Source organism: Cyrtonyx montezumae, unplaced genomic scaffold, assembly GCF_038088225.1.
Source record: "Cyrtonyx montezumae isolate F1298 unplaced genomic scaffold, pur_monq_1.0 scaffold_1, whole genome shotgun sequence".
NCBI lineage: Eukaryota > Metazoa > Chordata > Aves > Galliformes > Odontophoridae > Cyrtonyx > Cyrtonyx montezumae.
In genome coordinates this window covers 25,187,151-25,212,587 of record NW_027071825.1, presented here as the reverse complement: position 1 = coordinate 25,212,587, position 25,437 = coordinate 25,187,151, and the positions used below count along the sequence as shown (strand labels likewise).

At 47.0% G+C, this 25,437-nt stretch overlaps 1 protein-coding gene and 1 non-coding gene across 5 annotated transcripts in view; both read right to left on the bottom strand.

Annotated features, from left to right (window-relative positions):
- Window positions 1-3,544: 3,544 nt before the first annotated feature.
- COP1 (COP1 E3 ubiquitin ligase) overlaps window positions 3,545-25,437 on the bottom strand; it is a 123,352-nt gene continuing 101,459 nt past the window's right edge. For 3 of the 4 annotated variants that reach the window (XM_065745371.1, XM_065745394.1, XM_065745385.1), the window contains exon 19: window positions 3,911-5,845. In XM_065745371.1, the coding sequence (XP_065601443.1) occupies window positions 5,666-5,845 (180 nt within the window). In that variant the 3' untranslated portion in view covers window positions 3,911-5,665. The other variant, XM_065745379.1, reaches the window with a different exon arrangement.
- Window positions 19,700-19,832, bottom strand: LOC136055365 (small Cajal body-specific RNA 3). Its single transcript, XR_010622847.1, has one exon. It is a non-coding gene; the product is annotated as a small Cajal body-specific RNA 3 (non-coding RNA).

Genomic DNA, 25,437 nt, shown 5'->3' with positions numbered 1-25,437 from the left:
AGCTAGAAAGATTAAAAACCACCATTTTTGGAGGAGCTGACTCAACTCAAATGGCTCGTCAGTGTGGAGCAGGGAAGGCAGACTTGCTTTAACCCAACGCAATTTCATTTCACTAACACAGAGTGAAGACACAGAACAAACAGCCCAGCACCGAGCTGAGAGCAGGTTGGGAAGACTCAACACCAGAACACGCTCTCAGAGCAGAACTAAAACAAAGTGATGCTCACCATAAGGCTGCGGGGATGGGCTCTGGTCTTCGTGTCACAGATCCTGCCACACCACGGCTTCAGGTCCTTGGCTTCCTATGTCAAGGCAGGCAATGGGCTGACGGGGTGCATTCTTCCAGCCAAACACTGGGGTTTGGCTGCCACGTTTTGCCCTCTGTCCTCCTCCAACAAGGAGGATGGAAGGATGACTTTTGAGCAGGGAAGGATTTGCTTTGCCTTTCCAATTATCTGCTGGTGTCTTTGCAACCTTCTGGACTTCGACCAAATTAAACAAACGAGGATCCAGCACGAGGGCTGCACGTTGGCATTAGCAGCCCGCCTGCACTTGCCACTGAAGAGCCCTGACATATTGATGTTAATTTAAACTTCCCCTTGACCATCACTTTCGATTCCCTCCAGCGATGAACTTCTTTTAAGCACTGAAGCGTGTTCCTCCCACTCTTCTATTAAATGCTTTAAGATTAATTAAAGAGGCTGGCTTGCTGTGTAGGATTCCAAATTCCCTTTCTCGCAGAAAAAACCCTTCCTCAGCCAACACCTCTCCCAGGGACACAAGCACTGGAGGCAAAACCAGCCACAGGCTTTGCCACCTTGGTCTCCCAAAGGAAGAAACTGCAGACAAGGACTGCATGCACCTACCAACTGCAATTAATTTTCACAATGAGAGCAGTTAAGCACTGGAACAAGTTTCCCAGAGAGGCTTATGAATCTCTCGTCCTTGCTTGGTTGAGCTTTTGAGCATCTCCAAGCCCTGGAGCAACCCTAAACAGCTTTGAAGCTCCGAACTGGGGGTGGAGCAGAGACTTCTAGACATGCCTCATGAACTCATACTCCCCAACTCTAAAAAAGGCTGAAAACCTCAGTGGGGCCACGGGCTGAGGATGGAAAGGAGGCTGTTGAAGGCTAGCACGCTGCTGAAGGCACACAGCAGCACACCAAGTGTGCGAACTGGGAACTCACCAGCCGTCAAACAGCCTGCCTGGGGATGGCTTCTCCTCAGAACAGCAGACAAGCTCCTTCTGCAGGTCTGTGCAAGAGCTGTTCGGAAAGGGAAAAGCACTGCCTCTTCCACAGGCATCTGGACCTGCTCCTTCCACGTGGGTCGTTTGTAGGATCCTCCCTTCTCCAGGCAAACTTGCCACGCACACAGCAAACCAGTGGTGCTTGGATGGAGAGCGGCTCGTACGGGGGACAGGGGAAGACAACTAATTCAAAAGACCCCAACCAAACGCCGTTAGAAGATTACACTAATTATATGCAACTCAATAGACGTCAGCAGCAGAGAGTTACCTGAAGGAAAGAAAATTAAGGGGATTAAAATAAGGAGCATATCACTCGTGACAAAAAAGACAAAGACAAAAAATGCCATCAACCCATGTTTATGAGCTGCTGTGTTTCTAATTAGGGCCAGACTCCAAATTTGCATTTTATCTTGATTGAAGCAGAATGAAAACCTGAAAAATAAAGGAGGCTAATGTTAAGCTGTTTTCACTGCTTAATTCAAGGAGTAACCTTACAACATTCAAAATAGCTGGTTGGGTTTTTTTCCCTTCTGTTTTCAACGTCTCGTCTTCATCAGAGCCATTTCAATTTGAAGTCCAGAGGACACTCAAGTGGGGAGCAGAGGAAGAATGAAGGCAGCTGGCTGCTCACGGCATGGAGCAGGGGGACAAGAGATGTGCCCAAGGGCCCCTGTCACAGCACCAGACAACAGCAGCAGCTTGCAAAACAAATCAATAGGCACCGATAAATGAGGCAGGCTGAGGGAAACCCAGCACTGAAGGCAGGGAGCTTGGCAGGTCTCAGGCACGGGCACCCACCAGCAGCCCCTGGAAATGCAGTGAAAATGGAGACGGGCTGCTCGGCACGAGGCCCATCCTGATTCCTTCTGACACTGCCACCCCGGTGACTCACAGGGCTGAGACCTGCAGCTAGAGCCCTGCAGCAAGACAGTATGATCTCATGCTCTGCTCTTCTCCCTCCCTGCTCTCACACCAGCAACCACGAAGATAGTGCAGTGCACACAGTGGGTTGTCCTGCCCTTGTAGCTCTTGGAGCTGAGCACCCCCAGCTATCCCCCAGCTGGACACAGCTCTCCAGAAGCCAGCAGGGATTTGTGTCCCACTCCCTTCTAGCTGAGAGCTGCAGCACGCCTGTCTGCTGCAGGAAACAAGCACGAGCACTGGGTCAGGACAGGATCCGTCCTCAGCTCTGATGTAAAACATCAGTTCCAGGCATTTCCCACCTCTCACACCCAGCAGGCACAGCTGCATGACTGCAACAAGAGCAAAACCCTGCGCAGCAACACCAAGCCTTGGAGGCACAAGGGAGAATGAATGAACCCCAGGAGGCTCTCTGCTTGTGAACTGAAACGCTGCCTACAGGTATCGCTGTGTGCATCGCACCTTCACCACACGCACTGAGAAGAAGCTGCTCCACCCACCCACTCCACTTCCAGGCTTAACAAGTGCTGGCAGCTCCGTGTCACTGCTGCTCCTGGGGACCATCTGCATCTTCCTCCCCCTGCTCTTCCGACAACAAAGCAACACAGCTCTGAGCATCATGGTTTATTCCCCCTCCGTATGTACAATTAAGTGTATGCACGACCATTAAAAATAAGGCTACTTATATCATGGCTCTGAAAGACATTACAAACCAACTCCATCCCCTCTCTCATTACAGCATTCAGAACACTCAGCTTCCACCGATGGTTTGCAGAGGGGCAAACGTAAGCGGACCACACGGGAGATGAGTGGTGCAGGGCTTTGGTAACTGGATGGAGATACTTCCTCCTCTAGCTGATGTAGTCAAAGGCAGGCAGCTCAGTATCAACGAGGTCACTCTCCACGAGGTCTCAGTGAGGGCAGTCCAGGTCCCAGACAGCTCACATCACTCCTGCACGGTTGGTGGCAGGCAGCAGAGGACCGGGCTCGTGTGGGTGAAAGGCTGACTTCCTCCTCTCCTTTGGAGCAGCCCCTTAGGGCCAGAGCAGGGGCATAAAGGGAAGAAGAAGGGGAAGCTGCCCTTCTCTTCTGGGTAAGCGAAGGACTTGAGTCTCCAGCGGTGTCAACCTGGGTGACATTTCTCAACATTTAGTGCATCTAAAAAATAAAATCAAAGGAACAACTCAACCATATCTGAAAGCGAATTGCTTGCACGTCCAGGTAAGGCTCAGAGACTTTACGCCAACAGGGATGAAGGAATAGTCCAGGTAAAGATGAGTGGAGATGTGCAACTGAGGACAGCCCTGTGTGGTCTGGCAAGCTCCCTTCCCCAGTAAATCTGTTCCCATATGCAACAAGAGAGAATCTTCCCGCTTCAGCTTGTGGCTCAATAAATTTTATTATTCCTTTTTTTTTGTTTGTTTTTTTTATTTAAAAGAATTTGTTTTCCTATCATAAAAATTAGACAACCATACCACCACCAGCAGCAGCAAAGTCTGTGGAGTTAATGTTGATGGCAGACAGTTCACCGGTGCTCCCAGCATCTCAAAACATGTCCTTGAAAGTCCATACATGGGGAAAACAAACAAACAAACAAACATGGTGGTTTTGGGGAGGAACATCAAGGTGGTTTCGGTTTCTTGTCCCACTGAAGATCCCAGATGAACACCGCAGCGTATCAGCAGGACCAAGTACCTCAAGCCTTGAGAAAACCCTTCATACCAGCTCCAGTACCTGATTAATAGGGAAGACAAGGCATACAGAATAGGAATTTATGACATTCATTATCTCCTACATCAGCATATAGATCACTAGGACAGGTCTGACCCTTCTTGTCTCCACCTCTTACCCTTTATTCACCAGCATGCAATAATATCACACAAATGAGGTGAGTGCTATGAGGGCTGTCACCTGCTGTGTGATTTGTACAGTGTGTAACAACCCAGGCTGGTTTTAGTGGGGACAGCTGAGGGCTGCAGCCCGTGAACGTGGGCTGGCACGGTGGAGAGGGGTGGGCACGCAGCGCAACTGCAAATCTTGCCCTTTCTTGGGCACTGCCAGACCATCACACCTTCCCCACTGCCTGCTAACAAAGCTCAAATAGAAATATCAGAATCCAAATAACCTTGGCTGTTTACACGTTTCTCTCTCCACCTTCTCTCATTAACAAGCAAAGTGCATGAGCAGAACCTCTCCTGTTGGTGCTGAATTCACTTAAAGGTATCAGAAGCGTCTGTGTGCTTTGCCCATTTAACTAGGAAGGAAGTGACCAAAGTAATGAACAACCAATTCCAAGGACTGATAAATAAATCACCTGCAAATGAAAGGCTACACTGCACTAACAGGACTAACCAGGCCAATTGTGGCCTAAAAAGGAGGAAAAACACAAACCCAGTCACACAAACACAGATGACTTGGGATTTATTTTTGCTTTTTCAGTGATTTTTTCCAGGTTCGTTCTGGTCTAGCTCCAGAAAACTGCTGTCACATAATGGCACGAGGGAGAAGTGGGGGGGGGAGTTCAGATTCACAAAGGTGACCACACAGCATGGAACTTTGCAGACAGCAAGTAAATTCCTTTATCAGCAGCCACTGAAAGCGTCAGAGCTCTGGGCTACGAGCCTGCAGCTTGAGCACTAAGCCTCCAAAGCACGGTGGAGGTGAATGCTGCTGGGTTCAATCCAGGACAATGCCAGAACTCGGGCTCTCCAGAGGAGCAGCACCTGGGTTTGGGCAATATTTCTGCTTGGCTCTGTGCTTGTGATAGAGACACGGAGTGGGGGCAAAGTCTTCTGCACATTATTTGACATTGTGTGGACAGAATTACGTTGAACTCCGGAAAGGCTTTTATTCAAGTGGTGGAAACCTGGCAAAACATTAGCCCCCGTGTGCATAGGGAGGGCTGTTGTAAACCTCTACGTTGGCAGCTGCTGTCTGTTAAAGTCAGTCCACATGCTCGGAGTAAGCAAAGCGAGGGAGCAGCCCTGCTCATTTCAAGCACCGCTCTAGCTGGCTGCACATCAGGAGCTCAGCTTTCAGCTCTGCTGCACCAGCCAGAAGATGGGGTCTGGCTAATGCCAGCGAGCAAACGCAGAGCCTCCTCTGCTGTCACAGAAATCAACACGAGCGCGTGGAGACGTTTGTGCCAGACAGTGCTTATTGAAAAACCTCTCCATTCAAAGCAACGCCACGCAGCTGCTTTCGAACCAGTGTGGAAACGCAGCGGCTGCTGTGGCAACTGAGACGTGGCACCTATTATCAGTCAGGAAAAATATTGCATACATAACACCCGGTGCCAGGCCTGTGTTTAATTTAAGCAGCACATCACTGCAGAGCATCACGCTCTCTCGATGCAGCCTGGTTTCCCTTCTGCACTGCCGAGAGCCAAGGAGCAGCAGTGGGTGCAGGGCAGTGCTGGCAGCTTTTTGCACCCTGCTCCTACCTCTGTTTCCTTGCTCTTCTTGCTCGCTCCTCCGCGTGCCAGAGGCAAATACATCATTTGAACTTCAAACTTCCACGCCTGGGAAGACCTCCCTTATTGGTTTCTCCTGGCTGTACCACGTTTGTGGCCTTGCTCTTCACTAACGACAGATTCAAACGCTTCAAGAGAAGATGCACAAAATAACTTACCTTAATTGTACCCTGACTGTTAGCAGCAATTAGCACGTTGGACTCCTGGAAAAAAAGAAGAGGCACTGTCACCCACTGCCACTGCTTTTCCTTTTTTTCCCTTTTTTGAAGAAACAGCTGTGAAGTAGTTGCTTTTTTTTTTAACCTTAAACACTGTAAGTATGTCTAACTGCAAAAGGAACTTAACTCTTCCCACCTCCAGGATGCTTTCGAGGCTAGAAGTCTTCATAAAAGTTACATTACCTTAAAGAGTCAGAAAGCAATAATCCCTAGTGCTCGTGCGCAGCTTTAAATCTCAAAAGCAATTTACAAACATGAATTAATCCTCACAGCCCCCATGCGAAGTGAGCAAATAATAACAATCATTTCATCTTTTGGCAGCGTATGGACGAAGGTCTCCGGTGCCCTACCTAACTAAACCAACTCATCAATGTGACAAAAGCTCTCCTGCTCAGCCAAGGGGTTTCCAACCAGCAAAACAAAGAGGGAGAAGAGTAGCTTTGTGTCAGCCCACTGTTAGAAAGCAATGGCAAACACACCAAATTTGGAAGGGAAGGAAGAGAGGACTTCAGCTTTGCTGAGATTCAGAAAGCCACCATCTGCTTACCCTCGTGAACCACTGGAATTTCCTTCGGAGATACTTTGGTTGTCTGCAAATCAACACCTGCCACACGACCAGGCAACCTCAGGCAGACACTGGGTGCCAGCCACGGGCAGGAGGAGCTGTGCCCTGCTGCCTGAATGCCTGATGTGACCAGCAGTGCAAACACACGCTCCCAACCGCAATCAGTCAGGGCAGGGAAATCCCAAATGAAATGATGCGTTGCCAAGAAACGTGAATAAAAACTGAGCACCGAGGTGATGGCAGCAGCACTGGAAACGACCCCTCGGTGTCCTGCATCTGTCCTTTTCCAGCCACGCAGCAGCACTACACACTGCCAAACCACCTGCCACAAACTGTTGTGTCTAACGACAGCCGATATCTTTCCTCCGACATCTTTCCATTACTCTTGCTGCTGCTATCCGTCCTCTGACAAAGTTGCTTTAATTATCCCGTCACTTAACGCATGCATTTTTAACGAAGCCGGTGACTGGAACAGACCTGCTGGTGTTCATGTGGGCTGGAGGTGGCCACGCAGTAGGCACATCGCTCCCTGGGGCACAGGGAGATGGATGGGGCTGCATGCAGGATGGATGGAGCTCTGGGAGCCCGCACAGCCACCAGCTCCGAAGCAAAGGGAGAGAAATCTCTTTGGATGTGAAAGTTCACCCATGAGGTAAGAGCAGCCTTCCGGTGGCCCACTGGGTTAATTGTCAGAAACAGAATTGTTCACCCCCAGTTCTACCCATTAGGGGATTAGTTACTACTCCTGGTATTATCTCAGCAATGATCCTCCAAAGTCAAAGCTCCCGAGAAGAAAATACATCCTGAAAGGAAACATATACTCCAGTTTCCATTCATTTGGAAGCTAGCAGAGTCTAATCCTGTGAGCTCCCCAGCTTCTGGTTAACAACTACAATCCAAAAACTGCAGGAAGGATGCAGATCTAGTGTGATCTGGTGACCAGAACAGGGAGCGGATCGCTCTGGGATGCCCGATAGGATTTTGGGGGAGAGGCACGGGTAGCAACCCACTGAACAGCACCAAAGAGTGAACTCCTGGGTACACATGATCTGGGGCTTGAGTGACTCCTGTCTGCACTGCGAGCGATTGGTAATTCATCCTGTGGCTGCAGTCTGTTGGGGTACCACTGTAAATGAACTGTGGTTCAATGAACAGCTTTACCTTGCTAAATAAAATAAAAACGCCAGAGGGTAATATACTCTCACTCTCCAGTTCTTCAGAAGCCACCGTTTCTTCAGCAGGGCTTGAGCTAATCGCTGCTCCGCCGCTTTCATCCACAACCACAACACACAAATGAGAGCAGACAGCAGCAAAATTAGCACCAGATCTGTCACTGAGCAAACAGGGACTCGTGTGTTAGGCACACCAACACTGCTTCTCAGGGAACACAGCAAGGGAACTCTTTAATCCTCTAGAGGAACAACACTCTTCCTTCTGTGCTGCCTGCAAAACACCAATGCATGCCGTGCACCCCAAGCAAGTCGGGCAGTTGCTCAGACAGCAGCACGAGCCCTGCTGATTTCTAACTCCCAGCAGCCAATCTGCTTGCCAGGGTGGGTAGATCAGAGTTATTTCAAAGGACAACTACCACAACCACCTGAAGTGGCAGACCTATGGCACCACTGCGAGCAGTCAGGCATGAAAAAACAGGCTTCTGCTGCATGTCCTACTCGATCCCTTTGTAACCACGCATGGCAGGACGGATGCAAGGTTGCCCTTCAATCCCTCTTTAATTTACTGCCTGCAGGAGCCCAAAGATCCCAAAGCAGAGGTAGGAGGATGTGGAAGACCCACCGCAACTGAATGCTCGTGCCCTGGAGTAACCAAGCTTCAAACTGACTCTGCAAGGCATGCACCCTGCTGGGTCCTGCTGTGGGTGTCGAGCAGCTGCAGCCCATCCTGCAGCAGAAGCTGGAGGTGCCAGCTGCCTTGGCTAAAAGAAGATTGAAGGGGAAAACAAACAAAAGAAGAACAAACACGATAAAAATCAAGTGAAGGTTTTACTGCCTGGCAAACAGGAGCGTTTTTCCATCCTGCAAGTATTACTGCACCCTGATGAAATGTGGCAACCCCTCCCATGCACATCAAGGCAGATAAGGGCTGAGGGGTGGAGATGTGATGCAGCATGCACACGTACCCTGCCATGAGACAACACAGCATCTCCACAAGCCGGGGACAGCCCCAGAACTGACGAGAGACTGTTGGAAGATTTTTGGTCCCGTTAAATCGACAGAAAAGAGCATGGCTCTGGGCAACATCAGAACTATGCACTTGGAGTTATGCACAGATTACAAATTCATTGACAAATGTAGGTGCACCTCAGGATTTGCATCAAGATGAACACAGGCTGCGGGTCCGCAGCTGCTCCAGGACTGAAACCCTGAGCTGAAACCACTCAAGAAAAGCTTTCCACACATGCTGTCTTTTTCCCTCAGTTGCCCTGATGTAATTACGGCAAGTCTGAAAGACAGGTGCTCGACATTGGCCCACCATCAATCCCTTCCTTCCTACAGACTGGAGGTGCATCTACACAGAGATAGCCACTAATGCAAAACGGATTTGTAGATCAGCCCTGAGAGCAAAAGTTGCCCAGACAGAAGCACCTCTGACCTGAACCCGGCATCCCCATCACCTGGAGCCAGTGCTGGAGGAACGAGACTCGCTCACCTCCAGCAACTGGAAAGCACTCACCCTTGGGATTGGACGGGACTTTCACTGATTGCGCCAGAAGAAGAAATTGCTACAGCGCATTCTTGAAGGGAAAGAAAAACAAAATCAAATCTGGGACCTTCCTGAGTAGATGAGATACCTGCTACATTCATCATTCAAAGGAGTTATTCACCTGGTGACAGCTGGGTTTTGAAGCACTCTGATTTCCTTCCCTCCTAGATGAGCCCTGTGTTTGGATGGCCCTGGGGAGGCAATTTGTACAGGGGAGGGAGGGAGGGGAAGGCAAGCCCGGCTGGCTGCTGGTATTCATGCAAGAGCAGTCAGAGAATCAGAATTGCTCTGGAAGTTTCCTGAAGCTTGAGGTAACTCAGCTGAACAACTGAAGCCCTGAAAACTGACAGAGCTGCTTCAGCACGATACGGAGTAAGGGCTGTAGCTCTGTGCAAGGAAACATCCATGGGGGTGGCTGGATGATGGTCACCCCAGATGGACAGCTGTTAGAACCACAGTGAGGGCACAGCTACTTGGATGGGCACGCACCTGTAACTCAAGCATACAGCTCTACAGTGCAATTGCATAACCTGTCTCTGCCAGCCACCCTTGTTAACAAAGAGGTGAGCAAGAGGACCCCCCTGCGCGCTCACCTGCAGCCTCCACATGTTGTGCATCCCTGATCAGTGGGCTCACGTGAAATCACAGGCAAGTGGCTTCTGGTTTTTCTCTCCTGACACAAAACAGAGGGCCTGTCCCAGAAGGATCTGATATGGGCAAGATGAACATAAATCACTTCTCTTTTTTCCCTTTAATCCTCTCTGTGAGACCACTCACCCACGGTTAACCCTCATACACCAATCCAAACAAACTTGGCCAACTCCTTCTTCCCACGAGGACCGTGCTGAGGAAGGGGTCTGCTCAACAGAGAAGTGAGACAGCGTGGACTAATTTCCTTCTTTTGCAGTCTCCCCTACCTTCTACAAATAGCAGTGAGAATGCAACGGGCTGAAGAAATTGCTTGTTAGGAAGATTAATGTACCGATGGTGGAGCAAGATGTTTCTCCAAATTATACGTGCACGTGTTCACACAACAGACTCAAAATCCTATTTGGGACTTTGGCTGTCTTATAAATAATTACAGAAGATGAACTCGTGCCTCTCTTATCCCTACACTTCTGCATAAATAAACCACGTTCCCTTCAAAACCTCCGGCCCCACAGCCATTGAGGCAAGCATGAGTTTTCTGCATTTTCAGCTAGATTTGTTCTATAGATTCACAGTTAGGATTCTTGAAGAACTTCTAAATTAACAACTTCTCACCTTCCCGCCCCAGCAGACGTTTCTGCTAACAAAAGCCTGGTTTGTCAGCAATTCTCTTTCAAGCAGCTCAACCCCGAACACGTATTCAAAGGAGCTAGAGCCCTAATTAAGAAAAGCTGTTGATACAATAGCAAGATATACTGGGTGAGAAAGCTCGTGCTCGAATGGCCATTGTTTTATGTTATTTATAGGCGGAATTAAAGTGCACAGTTGGACTAAATCTAGTGCAGCTTGCACAGGAAGCCATTTCTTTAACAGCAGAGCTACTTGGTCCTTACAGGAGGAGATGGCTGTTATTCAGGACATGTTCCACTGAAGGTTCTCACACTGACACCACGCACGAAGCCTTTTCATGTATCGAGATGCGCGAAAGTGGTTCCCCAGCAGAACACCGATGCTCGACTGCTCTTCATCTTGTAATTAGCAGATTATAATGGCTCTTCCCTCTAAATCCCCTGAGATTCAGTTATTTTCTTGTTGCACGGCTCGAGTTGGCTTTTGTTTTTGAAAGAAAATTACAAATTCTAACCTGTGATGAGCCTCCAGCGTACAAAATCAAGCGTTTCTCGTAATAAACAAAACAAGCCCAACCAATAAATTACATCTCTCCCCAGCAGGGCAGCACTTCCAACGTGGAGCTTTCTTGTTTCCACTGACACGATCCAGTCGCTCCCAATGAACCAACCTGTTATCTCCCTGTGTTCCAGAGCCTACTCCACGTGCCATCACACCTGCCTGACACTAATCCCTTCGGAACAAATTTAACTGAATACTATCTACACTGGGAACATCAGGCCTGAGCAGAAATTAATTAATTCTTTCAACTGAGCAGGCTTTTTTTTTCTTTTTAAAGGAAGAGGTCTTCCATACAAATGATGTCCAGCACTGTCCAGGTCTCCAGCTTTTCAGCCTGGAACAGAACGTGCGTCCAAACAGCGCTTTTTAATCCTTAGAAACTATTTTTTTTTATCTCGTTCTGAAAGTAATTCCTTTGTACATTGAGATAAAGCCTCCTTAGGCTTATCTGGCAGGGGAAAAAAAAAATGCAACAACTCAATCTAAAAAGGCCTCATCTGTGCCTCTGTCTAGCTCCAGCTGCAGAGAAACCATTTCCCCCCCCCCTCTGTGTTTATGAACGCTGCACGACCACACCCGCAAAGCATAATGAAGGCATTTTCTTAACACGTTAACCTGGGGGTTTACAGATGACAACACTCAGTCCCTCTCTTTAGAAAGGGTTGCCCACAAACATATGCGCGTGCACGCGCTTTCCTCTCACGCAGGAATTTGCGAGTACTCTATAAAGGAGAAAAAGCTTTCAAACAAATTAGTTTTCATCATTCCACCTCATGCAGAGCTTGCAGCTTCTGCACAAGATGAATCTAGCCTCGCTGGGAAATGTGCACAGGTAGAAAGTCAGCATCTTGTTCAATGCCTGCTCTCATTTTTCTGCAATCCCATCCTTTAACCTCTTTACGGCGGATGCTTTTATTAAAAGTTCCCTGACACATCCACCACTGGTATTTTCCAACCACAACTCCCAGTACATGAATACATCCCTCTTTCCTGCCTTACGAAAGCCTCCCTGAAGGAGCGGTCTTCTCATTTATGGATTTTACACTTAATGTATTTTTCTACTTCTGTTCAGACAGAGCTCAGCATAAGAAGATACCGTATAACTGGAGGCTGATTTGCTATCATATAGACAGGTCTCTGTATTCACAGCCCACGGGCGCTTGGAGGCAAGCAGTCCAAGACTTGCTCCAATGACATACTCAAATAAATAGTAAGCCATCTCTCAGCCAAGTGAGAAATCACTTTTTCATAGCGTGACCTTTCTTTTCAGCATGTAGCTCTCAAGAAAACAAGATCAACTCGGCAACTGAAGACCAGGCTCAAAGAAAACAGGCACACATGTACCGAGCAGCACGCAGACGGGGCACCAATTTGCTCCTTCCTACACCGCCTTCTGAATTCAAGATGGAAACAGAGGCCAATGAGGATGATTGAAGAGGGCAAAGCAAGCTGTGCAAAGGCAAGAGTCAGCCAGCAAAGCCCACCCCAGGAGCTGCTGATAGGTTATGGGCAACCGCTTCTGTCATTTAGATGTTTTGGAACAAAACCGTTTTTGACGAGCACCCAATTTATTTAGAATTCAAACTGAGAATAACTTGTCAGAGCCTTATTACTTTGCATCTAATGCAGACTGAACGCCACGTCTCTAACAGCTGTTGCACATTCCCCATCAGGCAAGGTAGACAGACATACGTTAAAAACAAATTATGTTGGTGTTAACATACACACCCAGCCAGTCCTTATTCTTCCCAAAGGGGCAAGTCTTCTCATCCTGTGTGCGTGTGGGACTACTGAGCCCTGGTGCCCATTATATGTGGCAAGATCTCTAAAGCTGCTTGTTTCTATCATCCTATATCCTGGGATTTCAGACACTTGCCATAAACAAACAGCTCAAGGCCTTGAACAAAGCATCAGCAGTACATAAATACAGCTTGCATTAAGCCTACAAAAAATATATACATAAACATGCAACACATTAGCATCAATATTGTAAAACTACAGGAAGCCGTTAGGCATCAGTTTAGGGAAAACAGCTTTTAGCATCTATTCTGCTTGTTCTGAAGCCCCCAAACATTCATTTGGCAATTCTACATATTGCGACGCAGCGCCGCTTCACAACCGCACCGTCCAAGAACCACATCCTCACCGCCCATACATTCTCCTCCTTCCCTCCCTCCCCCTGTTTGTTGTGTTCAGTCATTACCTCACGCTGGAGGTGATGAATTTAATCTCTTCCCCACCAAGGTCATGCTGCCCTGCCCATCAGAGCTGTGTGTGGCAAAGGGAAGCCCCGGGGTGCTGGCGCTTACGATAGCTATCGTGGTACGTTTCTCTCCCAAATGCTCATTTCATCAGAAACAAAATGCGTGATCCCAGAAACGGCCACAAAGTCTGTGTAAGAGTACTCAGAAATGTGATCTAAATCCAGTAGTTTAGATTTTTCATCTTCTGCACACCAACTGCAAGCCATCGGGGATCAGAGGCCGTAAATAGAAGTCAGTAGAACGTGAAAAGCCTTTTCAGATCAAGCTACCCTGAAGTGCACAAGCAGCACACTCTATAAATGCAGCCTACTGTGGGTGCTGAAGGGTCCTGGTGCGTGGCGAAGAGCCCTGCTTCCACCTGGGCTGGGCTGGGGCAAACCCACTAAAGCCATCTTTATCTGCATTTCCCAGCCACTTGGTCCTCCTCCTCCACTTACAACATGCCCCTTGCCCTGCTGCTAAGGGCTAACTGCAATTAGTCTAAGCTCTTCTTTGTGTTTAGTTAGCTCTCATATGCTTCGTTCTTTCACGCTCCTGTGTTCTCCCATCCCTCTCCACGGTCTCTTCTCATTTTCAACAAACCAGGGCTTTCTCTTCCAGCAACTCTACCCAGCACTCCTCAGCTGCTCAGTTCCCTCTTTCAAATCTTCACACACCAGACTGTGCAAGAGCACTTTGATCTCTCCCAGACCATCTGTCCATAGCCTCGGGAAGCTTTATATCTGAGATCATTCTCCCCAGCATGGGATCTCTCAACACACCCCTCCATTCCATGCTCTTTTCTGAAGCTTCAGGTGCCCGTTCGATGCCAGCTTTGTAAATCCTGCCTCCCTTCCTTTCCAACCCTTTTGCCTCCAACATGCAATCTTAGCTCCCACGCCAGCACACACATCTTTGCTCAGGTTCTGAAAGGGAACGGATGCTGGCTAACCCTCCCCTCCAGTCCCTGCATCCCGTTCTTTGACCAAGTGCATCTGCTCCCACCCGCTTTCTCAGCTCTCCATCCTTCGAGGTCCCTGAGCTCACTAGTGCACTCTGACAACATATCTGCGCTCCTCTGGTCCCTGCTCTGGCTTGCAGCCACAGCTCACTCCCACTTTCACCTCAAACATCTGCCCAGATAGGAAAACAGAGAAGACTACATAGAGGCAGAAGCCTTGTGGATAGAGACTGAAACTCCATGCTACTTGGTGGGGAAAATAACTGTTGCTGGGCCAGGAGTGTTCAGCAGGCAGTGATCCGTGTCAGCAGCCTGACAGATACACATTCCCCCAGCTATACTTTCTTTTGTGTTGTTTTTTTTTATTTTCCCTGCTTCACAAAAGCAAATTTTGCATGTCATCTGCTGTGCCAAACTGAAGCTCTCTCTTCTGCACACTGACAAATGGTTTCCAAGTTGGGCCAAGACGACGTGTCATGTTCCCTGCTCTCTGGAGCTCAGCACACTGCTGATGGCATCCCTGGAGCAGGCTCTACAGTGTGGGTCCTGCTGTTAAACCAGTCCCCGTGAAGAGATACCACCAAATAAGACAACAGCTGGTCAAGCTCCTGCTTGACCCCGGTACCAATCTCCTACAATTTCAGTCCCGGGTTTATACCCCTATATAGGTGGATGATACAGGCTTAAAACTGACCCTACCCCCTTGATGTTAACATTTTAAATTATTAAGGCTTAGTTTTTCTAATGCCCATAAATCATTTATATGTGCACATTTAATTAACAATCCAATCAGTAAAAACAACTTAGCATTCACATAGCACGTTTTATCAGAGGAACCGAAGGCATATTACAACATTAATTAAGTGTAACAAATGTCCTGGCGAGGCAGCTAACTATTATCCTACTTTGGCACGTGGGGAAACCGAGGCAACACACCCTCTGGATTTGCCCCAGGTTAATCCTGATGTTCACAACGAGGAACTGAAGACAAAAAGCGGGGAGCAATACACCACTGAGATTTAGCTCTTTTAATAAGCATTCGTTTTCTGAGCTCTGGTATTTACTTATTTGCCAATGAGAAATCTGTTCCACCTGCATTTCCCTCCCCTGCAGTCTAGGGGCACGGATCACTGCTGTCAAGCACACTAACCCACAACAGTCTGCCAGGTGAGGCTGAACACACCGCATCCAACACGCTCTCTACTTGTGGGTTTTGAAGAACGTGTCATGGCCTTCCCTACCCCACAGCTCACACCTATGCACACCTGGGATGCAGGATACTTGCTCTCTAGGACACAGACCTACATCAGTGCCTGCCGCCTCCCGTGCACTTTAACCAGTTCTTCAAGGTATCCCCTCAAAGCAAAAGCAGAACAATTAATGCATTACAAACATAGATGGTGGCAATCAGTGCAGGAGAACGGGTTAACACTAAAAGATGTCAGGAATGATGAAGAGATCCACGCTGAGTCAGGCTGGCTGGGTCAGCAAGAGGAGAACATTTTGGCAAAAAACTCACAGAATGGCTGATGGACTGAGGAAATCAATTTATTTAAAACTGATAACGGATTCATCCTCTGCTTCCGTTCATTTTGTACAGTTTGGCTGTCAAACCTTCAGGGGCAATAGGCTGTCACTTGCTGTCTGTTTGGACAACACCCAGCCAATTGGGTCTCATACCAATCATAGCTTTTTTGCACTGTCCTAATGAAAGTCACCGCCACCTTCGCCTGACGCAGATGGGGAAAAAAAAGCTCACATTAAGACAACCACATTCTGACAGTTAATTTGCAAGCTTTAACTGTAATAACGACCCTTTTGAAGCAAAATCCCACCACCAAACCCTGATGCTACAGCAACAGTGCAGGACCTGAGACAGCGCAAGGCACTGGCCCCATCAGCTTTCTGCTGATTGAACAATGCAATCTGGAGCACCTGAATCCTGCTACGTGGAGGTCTAGGGGCAATGGTGACTCAAAACACACATTTCAGCATCTCACTCCACAGCCAAGACAACTCTGAGGGTTTGGAACGTATCCTGACCTTATGGGTCTTGGAATAGCACTGCACAGGGACCCAAGGGCTCTGGTACCTGTGAAACTCACTAACTAACTGAATGAAGAAATATAATGGTTTCAGCACAGCGATGAAAATCAAAGCCTTCACTTCGTAAGCCAGGAGTAGGGTTTTTAACAGCAACAGGAAAGAAAAACCAATGATGATGCTGTCTGTGGGGGGAAATGAGAGTGTGTCTAAGATGCTATACCTCTGGCTAACACTGCAAGCAGAGAAGATGCAGGTTTAGGCATCTGTGATAAGTAGAAGCTACAGCAAGGGTCGGGAAAGCGAGACACAACAGGAGAACAAAAGCATCTGACCCCCATAGGCTGTTTCCACCCAAAGGGCTGCAGCTGTGTGGTGGTAAGAACAGAAGAGGGAAGGGTACTGCCTGTAAGACAGCTTGACTTGTAGTTGTATATACCACTGTAGGAAATATAAAAACATATACACACAACTGAGTTTTGTTGTTTTTTTTTTAAAGCAGGAGTCTGATCACAAATAACAGTTTTCAGCAGAGTGGAAAGAGATGTGTCAGAAAAAGCTAGGGGACATCTCAGAGAAAGGCACAAGGCCAAAGCCCTGCGAAGCACCCCAGAACATGGCACGGCTTTGGTGTGCCACCAATGAAATCACCAGAGCCTGGTGAGAGAAAAGGAACTAAGTGTTTCTCGCAGAGACAAAGGTAACATTAGCATGCATATAAGCTTCATGAAGTTACCCCTGAACCAATGCTATTTATAACATACACCTATTTGAGGAAGAGGACTTTGATTCAGTGAACACGTTTAATTAAAGTAAAACAATGGTTTCCATTAATCTTGAAACAATTCACAACCTGCTGCTCTCCTTCAACATTCAATCTAGCTAATGGTATAAACAGGATCAAGTGCAGTGCTACATACCTGCAGCCTCCTGCGATGCAGACAAGGCAGTGCAAGTTTTACCATATCACATGGTCCTCTCTAGTCTCCAGAAACAGGAAGCTTTCTCTCCTGAGAACACTGTTTCTTCAAGTGCTTCAGATTGTATGAACACATCAGAAAATTACACAAGAGATAACACGTCGATAAACTTAGGATTGGCAATGAAAATGGCTACAGCCTCTGTTTTATTCTTGTCTTCTGTTCTGGTGCTACAGGGCTACACGGATACCCTACACGGATAGGGCTGGAGCAGCTGTGCAGGGAGTTCTCCCCCAGCCAACAGAGGCATTTCTTTGCTCACTTGTGGCCAAGAGCAGGGCCAGAGCCAGACTAGCTTGGTGTCAGTTTGGTCTCTAAATCCTTATCAGTACGAGCATGTGCAAAGATGGCTCAGCTGGACCCTGAGCTGGGTCACATTAGCAAGGCTGGGAGGCAAGGTGTTATCTTTCACTTGGAAACTAAAAGAAATCTTGGAATTGCTGAAGGAAGGTATGTTGCAGCCCACACAGCATTTCTGCAAGCAAGTTTTCAAAGGCAGGCCATGCTGCAAAATATCAGCGTTGATTACCAAACGGTACTGCCAGTCCTGAAAGACAGCACAGTAAATTGAATTTTAATAAGGAGTAAAGCCCTGACACAAAAGGTGAAGAACTTCATTAAACAAAACCATACGTTGTACAGATGATACAGAGGAGCTTGTTTCTCTAATATCCTTCTGCTGATGCTTTCTCTATTGTATTCATCTGAGGGAGGAGTGAGCAGGAAGAGGTGATGGCTGTGCCTCAGGTATTGAGAATGATGAGAGCTCAGCTTTATAGCTTTAGTGCAGTAAGTGCAAAGCATGACATCTTCCCTACTTAGTCCTGCAGAATGAACTATTCAAAAGGTAATAATGAACTGCACATCATCTAAAGGACTCAATTGCACTCTGCTGCTTGCTTCCCTGATCCCATCCGTCTAAAACGCCCCAGAATCCAGAAGGACAGGTGAAACCAGCAACAGAAATGCACCCGAGAAATCACAAATCACTGGCTCATTCAACCGTAGAAAAGCAGCTCAGATTTAAAAACTACAAGAAGGCAACATTAACAACCTACCAAAAACTGAGATTGAAGTCAGAAGAAAAAAGGCAGGACGTCTTTAGACAAGTTCATTGATTGTGAGAAGAAAAAAAGAAACAACCCAATCTCTACACACAATCCTTACAGCTAGAGAGAAAACTCCCATTCTTTCTTTCAGCTCCCTGTAACTCACTCCCTCACCTCTGGAGGAATACCAGGAGGTGGCCCCTGAATTCTAATTGCATTTGCTATTATACCAATCATGTGGATTTCAATGGGTAAAATCAGTGGGACTCACATACCAGGTATTCTCCACAATACTGGATGAGAAGTCATCCGAAAATCTTGATGCGCTTTTCTTTTTTATTTATTTTTTAACTAAGGCCTTTAAATAATTCAGAGAGGAGTTGTCAAGCTGAATCTGCAAAGCTTCCTTGACTTTGTACTTCCACTATTAGCCTGAATGCCTATTGTTTACAAAGGCAAAAGGGAAAACATTACGGGATCGTACGCCCAGAAAGTGGAGTCAAGGACTACAAGGACAAGGGCTACCAGTAGGGAATCATAAAACCCAGATGGCAAAGCAAAGCATGCAATAGGTGAAACCCAGATGCACCAGCAGAACAGCAAGAGAAAAGTTCCCGCTTCAGTCGTGCTCTAAATAAGCAGTGCTAGCAGTTTCGTGTATAACAACACGTCGTTCCTTAAAAAGGAAGACCCCAAATGCAAATGGTAACTTTAATTAGTCAGCAATTAAAAGCACAACTTTTCAGCTGTACAGCTGCAGCCACCTCTTCCAGATCTGTCTCACTTCTGCGGAGCAGTGACAGGAACCAGGCAGTAGGCCAGCACTTAATAATCATCCGAAACCCCGGAGAGAGCAATTTCATCCTACTCACTTTTCCTTTCAGTCTGTGGGCTCTCTGGGCAGACAAACACGGTGAGCTCTGCTGAAGATTCCCTTGGTCCCATCTAGGGACGCCAGCAATGACTGCAATGGCCCCTGGCATCCCAGGGAACTCTCGTGCTCTCTGAAGTGCCTTTTAGGTATAGATATCCATATATATTTTAAATGATTCTGGGACATGAACAGCTTTGATGGGGTTTTGCACAGTCATTTCCAATCACAACTGAAAGCCTGGCTTGCAGCAAATTACTGCCTCACAAAGCAGCAGGAAGAACTGAAAGGGGAGAGAAGCCCAGGAACCCTGTTCCAGCCCCATGCACCTCTCCAGAGGGAATTTAATCACTCCCACCTAAAAACCTAATTAGGACTTAAAAAAAAAAAAAAGCCATTTTAATACAAAATGCAACAGCTGTGATTATAGTCTTGCTTTAAACTACAGGGCTAGCCTACCTCTAAGCAATCACACACAGCTCTGGGCTGCTCAATGGCCCTCCCCACGCTGTGGGACCACTGCAGCTGGCAGCAGAACAAGCTATCCCGGCACATTTTGGCATCAAACATGTATGGAGGGGAACGATCCAGTTTAGTTGGCTCTCCTAAAGCAGACAGAGACCTCCACTTCACTCTAGGAAGACTGCAACAGAGGACAAAACACTTGTTTTGCCCACGATTGGTCCCAGCTGGTCCCAGCAGCTTCCGGTCCTCCAACATTCTGTGATTAAAACAGACTTTTGTTAGAGTTTTTTATCCCAAGCTTCTGACTGTACCCAATCCTAAATGAAAGGTGAAATAACACATGCAAATAAGCTGTAGGAAAAAGCATTCAAATACTAAAAAGCTACCACAAAGTGGGAAAGTTTAACTCGGAAAATCAAAATCATTCCTGCCACGAGAATGACGCTGCACAAAGCACAGGAATAACAGCACTCAGCAACACCCCAAAGACTCTTTCTCAGTCTTTCTTACTCGCTAGGTGACTGCTAGCTAGGAGGAGTGCCTGAAGCTGCAGTGCCTTTAATAAGCCCCTAAATCTCCTGGCCTTGACTACTCTCCTAAACTACAGGGAGCAGCGTGCCAGCAGCGTGCTGGCTGCCAGCATCCTTACAGCAAGGCCATTAAACAACAAGCTGCTTTTATTTATTTTTTTATGTTGGATGTGGTACATGCATCTGAAATGAGTATTACCAAACGTTGCTGATCACAGACCATTCTCAGATGGGACTCCTGAAATGAAGTGGTGGACTCCTGGAAATGAAGAGCTCGTGTGTTCCTGTGAGAATGAGATGCTTCTCCCCGTTCTTGGTCCTCCAAAAGGGGGAAATAACCTCCCAGAAATCATTACTGTGTTCTGTAACTGGAGATTTAGGGCAACCTACACGCTCTACATGCTTCTTGCTGAAAAAGAGGAGCTTAATTCTTAACAGTTACAACGACTGTAGTCCAAAAACACTCAGGAAACATTTGTCTTTCCCAAGAGCCAGCAAATGAAGCAGCAGTGCCCTTCCTCGTACTGTGCACATCACAGGCAGCTCACAGGCCCGTGATTTCTTAGCACTGCAAGACTGTAAAAGGATTTCGATAAAGTGGGTAATGTTCTACATCACTGTTTAAGGACAATTCAATCACCTTCTGGACTAAGCCTTGCTCCCGATTAATCTCGACAGAGAGCAATGAATAGGAAATCCAGGTCCCAGGAACGAGGAAGATTTTATCTTTAAACCCAATTCACAAGCAAAATCACCTCTTACAATGGATAATTCTACTACTGTTCAAGTTATTTTCACACAGTGGGTATAAAAATTATCTCCAGATATCTCAAATTGAAAGGAGTGATTTTTACGCACTGTCTTTCTGAGCAGACGCACAGATTAACAGAACTGTATCAAAAAGAGGAGCTCAACTATCAAGAAATCCATTAAGCCACCACTGACACTAACAGCAAAAAGGACATTTAAAAAGATTCGAGTATATAAAGAAAAAATGGTGTTACATGCTACTGGAATTATAGGACTGAATGAGCTCCTTGTGCTGAGATGCAGAGTACCTCTGATTTTATATCCTTCAGCAACATAAATGGGGATACACACCTGAGCTATGCTGATGAGGGGAGACAGCAAACACTTCTGGCATCTGATCATTTTTATTTTACTTTTTTAACCTAATCTGCTTCCTCCTCCCTCGATTACTTCCTTTTCAACACTCCTTCTGCAGAGATGCTGCTGTCTGCTCATTCCTCCATGCACATCACAGCTCTGGAGCGGGTACCTGCTGCTTCCTCTGGAGCCCAAGAGCATCTCGGAGCAGGGATGAGAAGAAATATAGGACAAAGTACAGCCAATCTGAAGATAACAACAACTGTTCACTGCCAGGACTAAGCACAACTTATTTCCTGTCACAGCAAACCTACGTGCTCTGCTACATCATCAGCAGAAAGACAGCTCCTGCAAAGAGTTCATGATCATCTACTGCCCTCGCTAAGGCATCCAGGGAGGAAATAAATGATACAGGAAGAAACGGCCTCCAAAAAGCCACATGCAGCACACACACAGGGTAAGGGGAGGCAGAGACAATGTGGCTCAGCGTGCGACAGTTTCATTACTTCATCCCCTTTTATTTACAGTGAGTGGGACTCCAATTCTGCACATGAAACAAATACAGAAGCCCCCACCTGGCTGAGAACACACTTGCCTACATCATAAAACCACTTTCAACCTGCTCAGCAAGGAGAATGGAAGCTTTAAGAGCCTGCCCAAACACTTAGGAGGAGGCAGCCCCTGTCCCACCTGCACGCTCAGCCTGCTCTGCTCCTGGGGAAAGCAAGGAGCATTGTTCTCAGAGCCTCAAAATGACTGCAGAGGTCCATTGCAGGATACTGGCAAAGCTGCTGCCAGCCAACTGCGTCTCCTCGCCCCGTCACCGTACGCCTAACCAAACATTTATCTAAAAGAAATCTTTAAAGCAGTATTTTTCTTATACAAACATCTGAGCAGCGGCAGAGCGATTTTCACAGTGTGACTCTGCTTACACTTGGTAAGGTAAACACATCCCCTCGCATCCTGAAACAAAGCCACCTCGTGCATTCCCACTGCAGGCTGCAGCACCAGAACAAAAGTTCCACAAGCTGCTATCTCCTGCTTTCCCCTTCCCGTTTTCAAAGAGTTTCCAAGAGTTTGAGTTTCTTCTTTTGCACTGTGTCAAGTCAAGCAAGAGCCTAATGAAAACAGAATGCCTACAGAGGGATGAATTCTTCTGTTCTAAGTAAGGACATTTGTATTTCACTTCCAGCTCATTTTCTCTTTCTTTTCTTTTCTTTCTTTTTTTTTTTTTGTCTTTTTCTGCTGGCTCAAGTGCATCCCTTCAAATGCTGGAGCTAACGTGCAAGTTCTAAACCGAGGCACACACAGAAGCACCATTAACCTCCTACTTTAATCAAGGATATTTCGCTCTAAATGATCACGGCTTTCCACGAGCACATACTTCCCAGATGAGACAGGCTTTCCATCATGCCGTGGTCAGGAGAACAAACTTGGCTGCAGGAGCCTGCTTGGGAGAAGATTTTTTTCCTGGAAGAACAGGGGCTCAGACAATCAAATTGATCAACCAGGAAACGAGGAAGAAAAAAGTAATCACGTATGCTGCTTTATGCTGGAGCCCTGGCTAAGGATGTGGAGTCCCCCTTAGTGGGGTAGTGAAAAGGGATGCAGCTTCTCCTCCTCCCACTGCAATTAATTTATAATGCTATCTGCAGATTACAGGTAAAAGGAATTATTTTTATTACTTTTTTTTTTTCTTTAAGTAGATCTGAACCAATCTTTCCTCCTTGTACAAGCAATATTGCTTATCTTCCCTCCAGTATCTCTCATTATTAGAAGTAAGTGGAAAACAATGCAGTTCTGTCTGCCTGCTCCCCAGGCTGCACCTCTTCATATTCATTTCAGAAGTGCTAAATGAATCTAGAAAATCCAATGCTGCAGCAAACAGCTGACTTTTCTACAGCTTTAGCAACTAGATACGGGTTTAGAAGTGATGGTGATGGGCACTAACGTATGAGAGGTACAGCTGTTTGAAGCCCTCCTCCCATGCAGAATTCAGAGTGCCTCGTGTGGGTGAGCACAGCTCTGCTGAGCTGCACAACCCTCACTAACAGCACCACTCCCTTCTACAAGGTACCCATTAACTTACTAAGTGTAATTTTCCAGCTGTACTGGATTCTCTTCCTCAGGCAGGGCTGATTAGTATAATTCTGTACGTACTCCATATAAAATAATTACACGTCCTAATTACACAGCCAGGCAGTTGGATTCTTGGATGGGGGTGATCACTGCACGCAGACAGCTTGCTTGTCTGCCCTTGGTGAGAACCAGGCCGGGACAACAGCAGAAAGAAAAGAAGTCTTATTTCAGTAGGTTAGAAATTAATTCCTTCCTGAGTTGGTAGGAACCCATAAGGATGACTGAGCCCAACTCCTGGCTCCACACCAAAACTCAGACCCTACGTCTGAGAGAGATGCATCAATGCTTTTTGCTGGGGGAAGACCAGCACCACAAAAGCCTTAATTCTTCCTCTACCAGCAGGCAACGCAATCGACGTCGAACTGGTCACAAGTTGCAGGGTTTTTCAATGCTCTGTGTCTTTGATAATGGAAGTGCAGAAAGCATAAGGAAACCTTCAGAACAGTTGTCCCAAAGCCAAGCAGTAAGTGCTACTGTAGAGACCTACATAAAGCAAAGCTTTTTCAGACAAAACCACCTGTGCATAAATGCTTCTACTTCCCTTTCACCCAGAGATTAAATCATCTGATCAAAATCTTGGGCCAGGAAGGAAAAAAAAAAAATCATTTCATATTTTTTCCACTTCATTGAGACTCCGTAAAACATTAAACCCTTGCCAGTGCAAGTGCTTAATTGGGAGCACCAGAGCAAAAGGTTGGTGCAGCTCGTGAACTGCGACAACGGACCGGCGGTGACCTGGCAGAACTCAGCGTCAGCAGGTGTGCCAGAGAATGAAAACAAGAGTACCCTGAGGTTGCTTTGACTGCAGCTGAAGCAGCAGCACTTGTTAAAGGGGATGAGGTTATAAAACCACCTTCAAGCGGCAGTGAGGTTTCGGATGCCCTTGCTGAGGGAATTGTGCTGCTCCAACGAAGCTGGCTTCAAAGGCAGTGGTGAGCCCGGTGCCAACGGCTGCTCACAACCTGCTCTGCTCTTACTGCTCTGAAACCAGGCTCCTCCATTAGTGCTGAGATGGGAGCTTGACCCCTGCAGTTCCTATTGTAAATGGGAGACGCTTCACTAGACACAGACTGACTGCTGCCTAGGCTGCTGAGAATTGGCTAAAGGAGTCGCATCTCACTTTGTGCCAATCAGAGACTTCAAAACAGATGGCACTTCAGTAACAAAAGCCAGATGAACTGAACAGTGGAAAGGGCAGCAGTGGTCACTCGTGTAGTCTTCCTGACAAATCTGGAGATTAGCTTTTGTTGGAGCTTGAGATCAGTTAATACATGCCAGCTCTATCTACACAACTCCTCTGTTTTGTTCCAACAGTGCTATCTGAAGGCTTTGAGTTCAGAAAGCAAGCCTAACAACTCTAAACCCTAGTGCTATAGAGGGTGAAAACCTCACAAGGCTCAGCTCTCCCACAGAGACAAGAAGAACAAGCCTGGCAAAAGAGAAGCTTACAACTCATAAGAAGCAGGTTTCTAGGCACCATCTGACCAACCAACCAAACCAAACCTCCATCAATCATTGGATTTGGTGTCTTTACGGCTCAGCAGGACACCTATCAGAGTTCAGATCAGGGATCCAACAGCAGCACTGCAGATGACTGGTGAAGAAGAAAAGAAGTCATACAAATGTTTGATTTGAAAAGCAAATGCTCTCTGAGTGGGAATCCGCTTTTATTTTCCCTTTGCAGAACACACAAGGGTACCCCCGAGCAATGCTGTTGTATAGGGAATCTTCTATCACGTGGCACTGTTTGGGGTACAGCTTATGTGAAGAGCCACACAAATCCCTACTGCTACATCTCAGCTTGTGCCTTGCAGCAGTGTGGTACAGCAGGGAACTAAGGATGGAGTTGGGAATGAAGTCAAGGTGACAGCTGAACTCCTGACTTTGGCTCATCTGTTATAAAACTCAGACCTGAATAAAGAACTGTTGTTTACAAAAGCAGCAGAGGCCCGACAGGAGAGAAACAGCCACTTACAAGTTTAATGACAGCTGCACAGAGACTCTTTTGCATCCTCAGCTCGCGGTGTGTACCATACCAATGCAATTTCTGATTGCATTGGGATG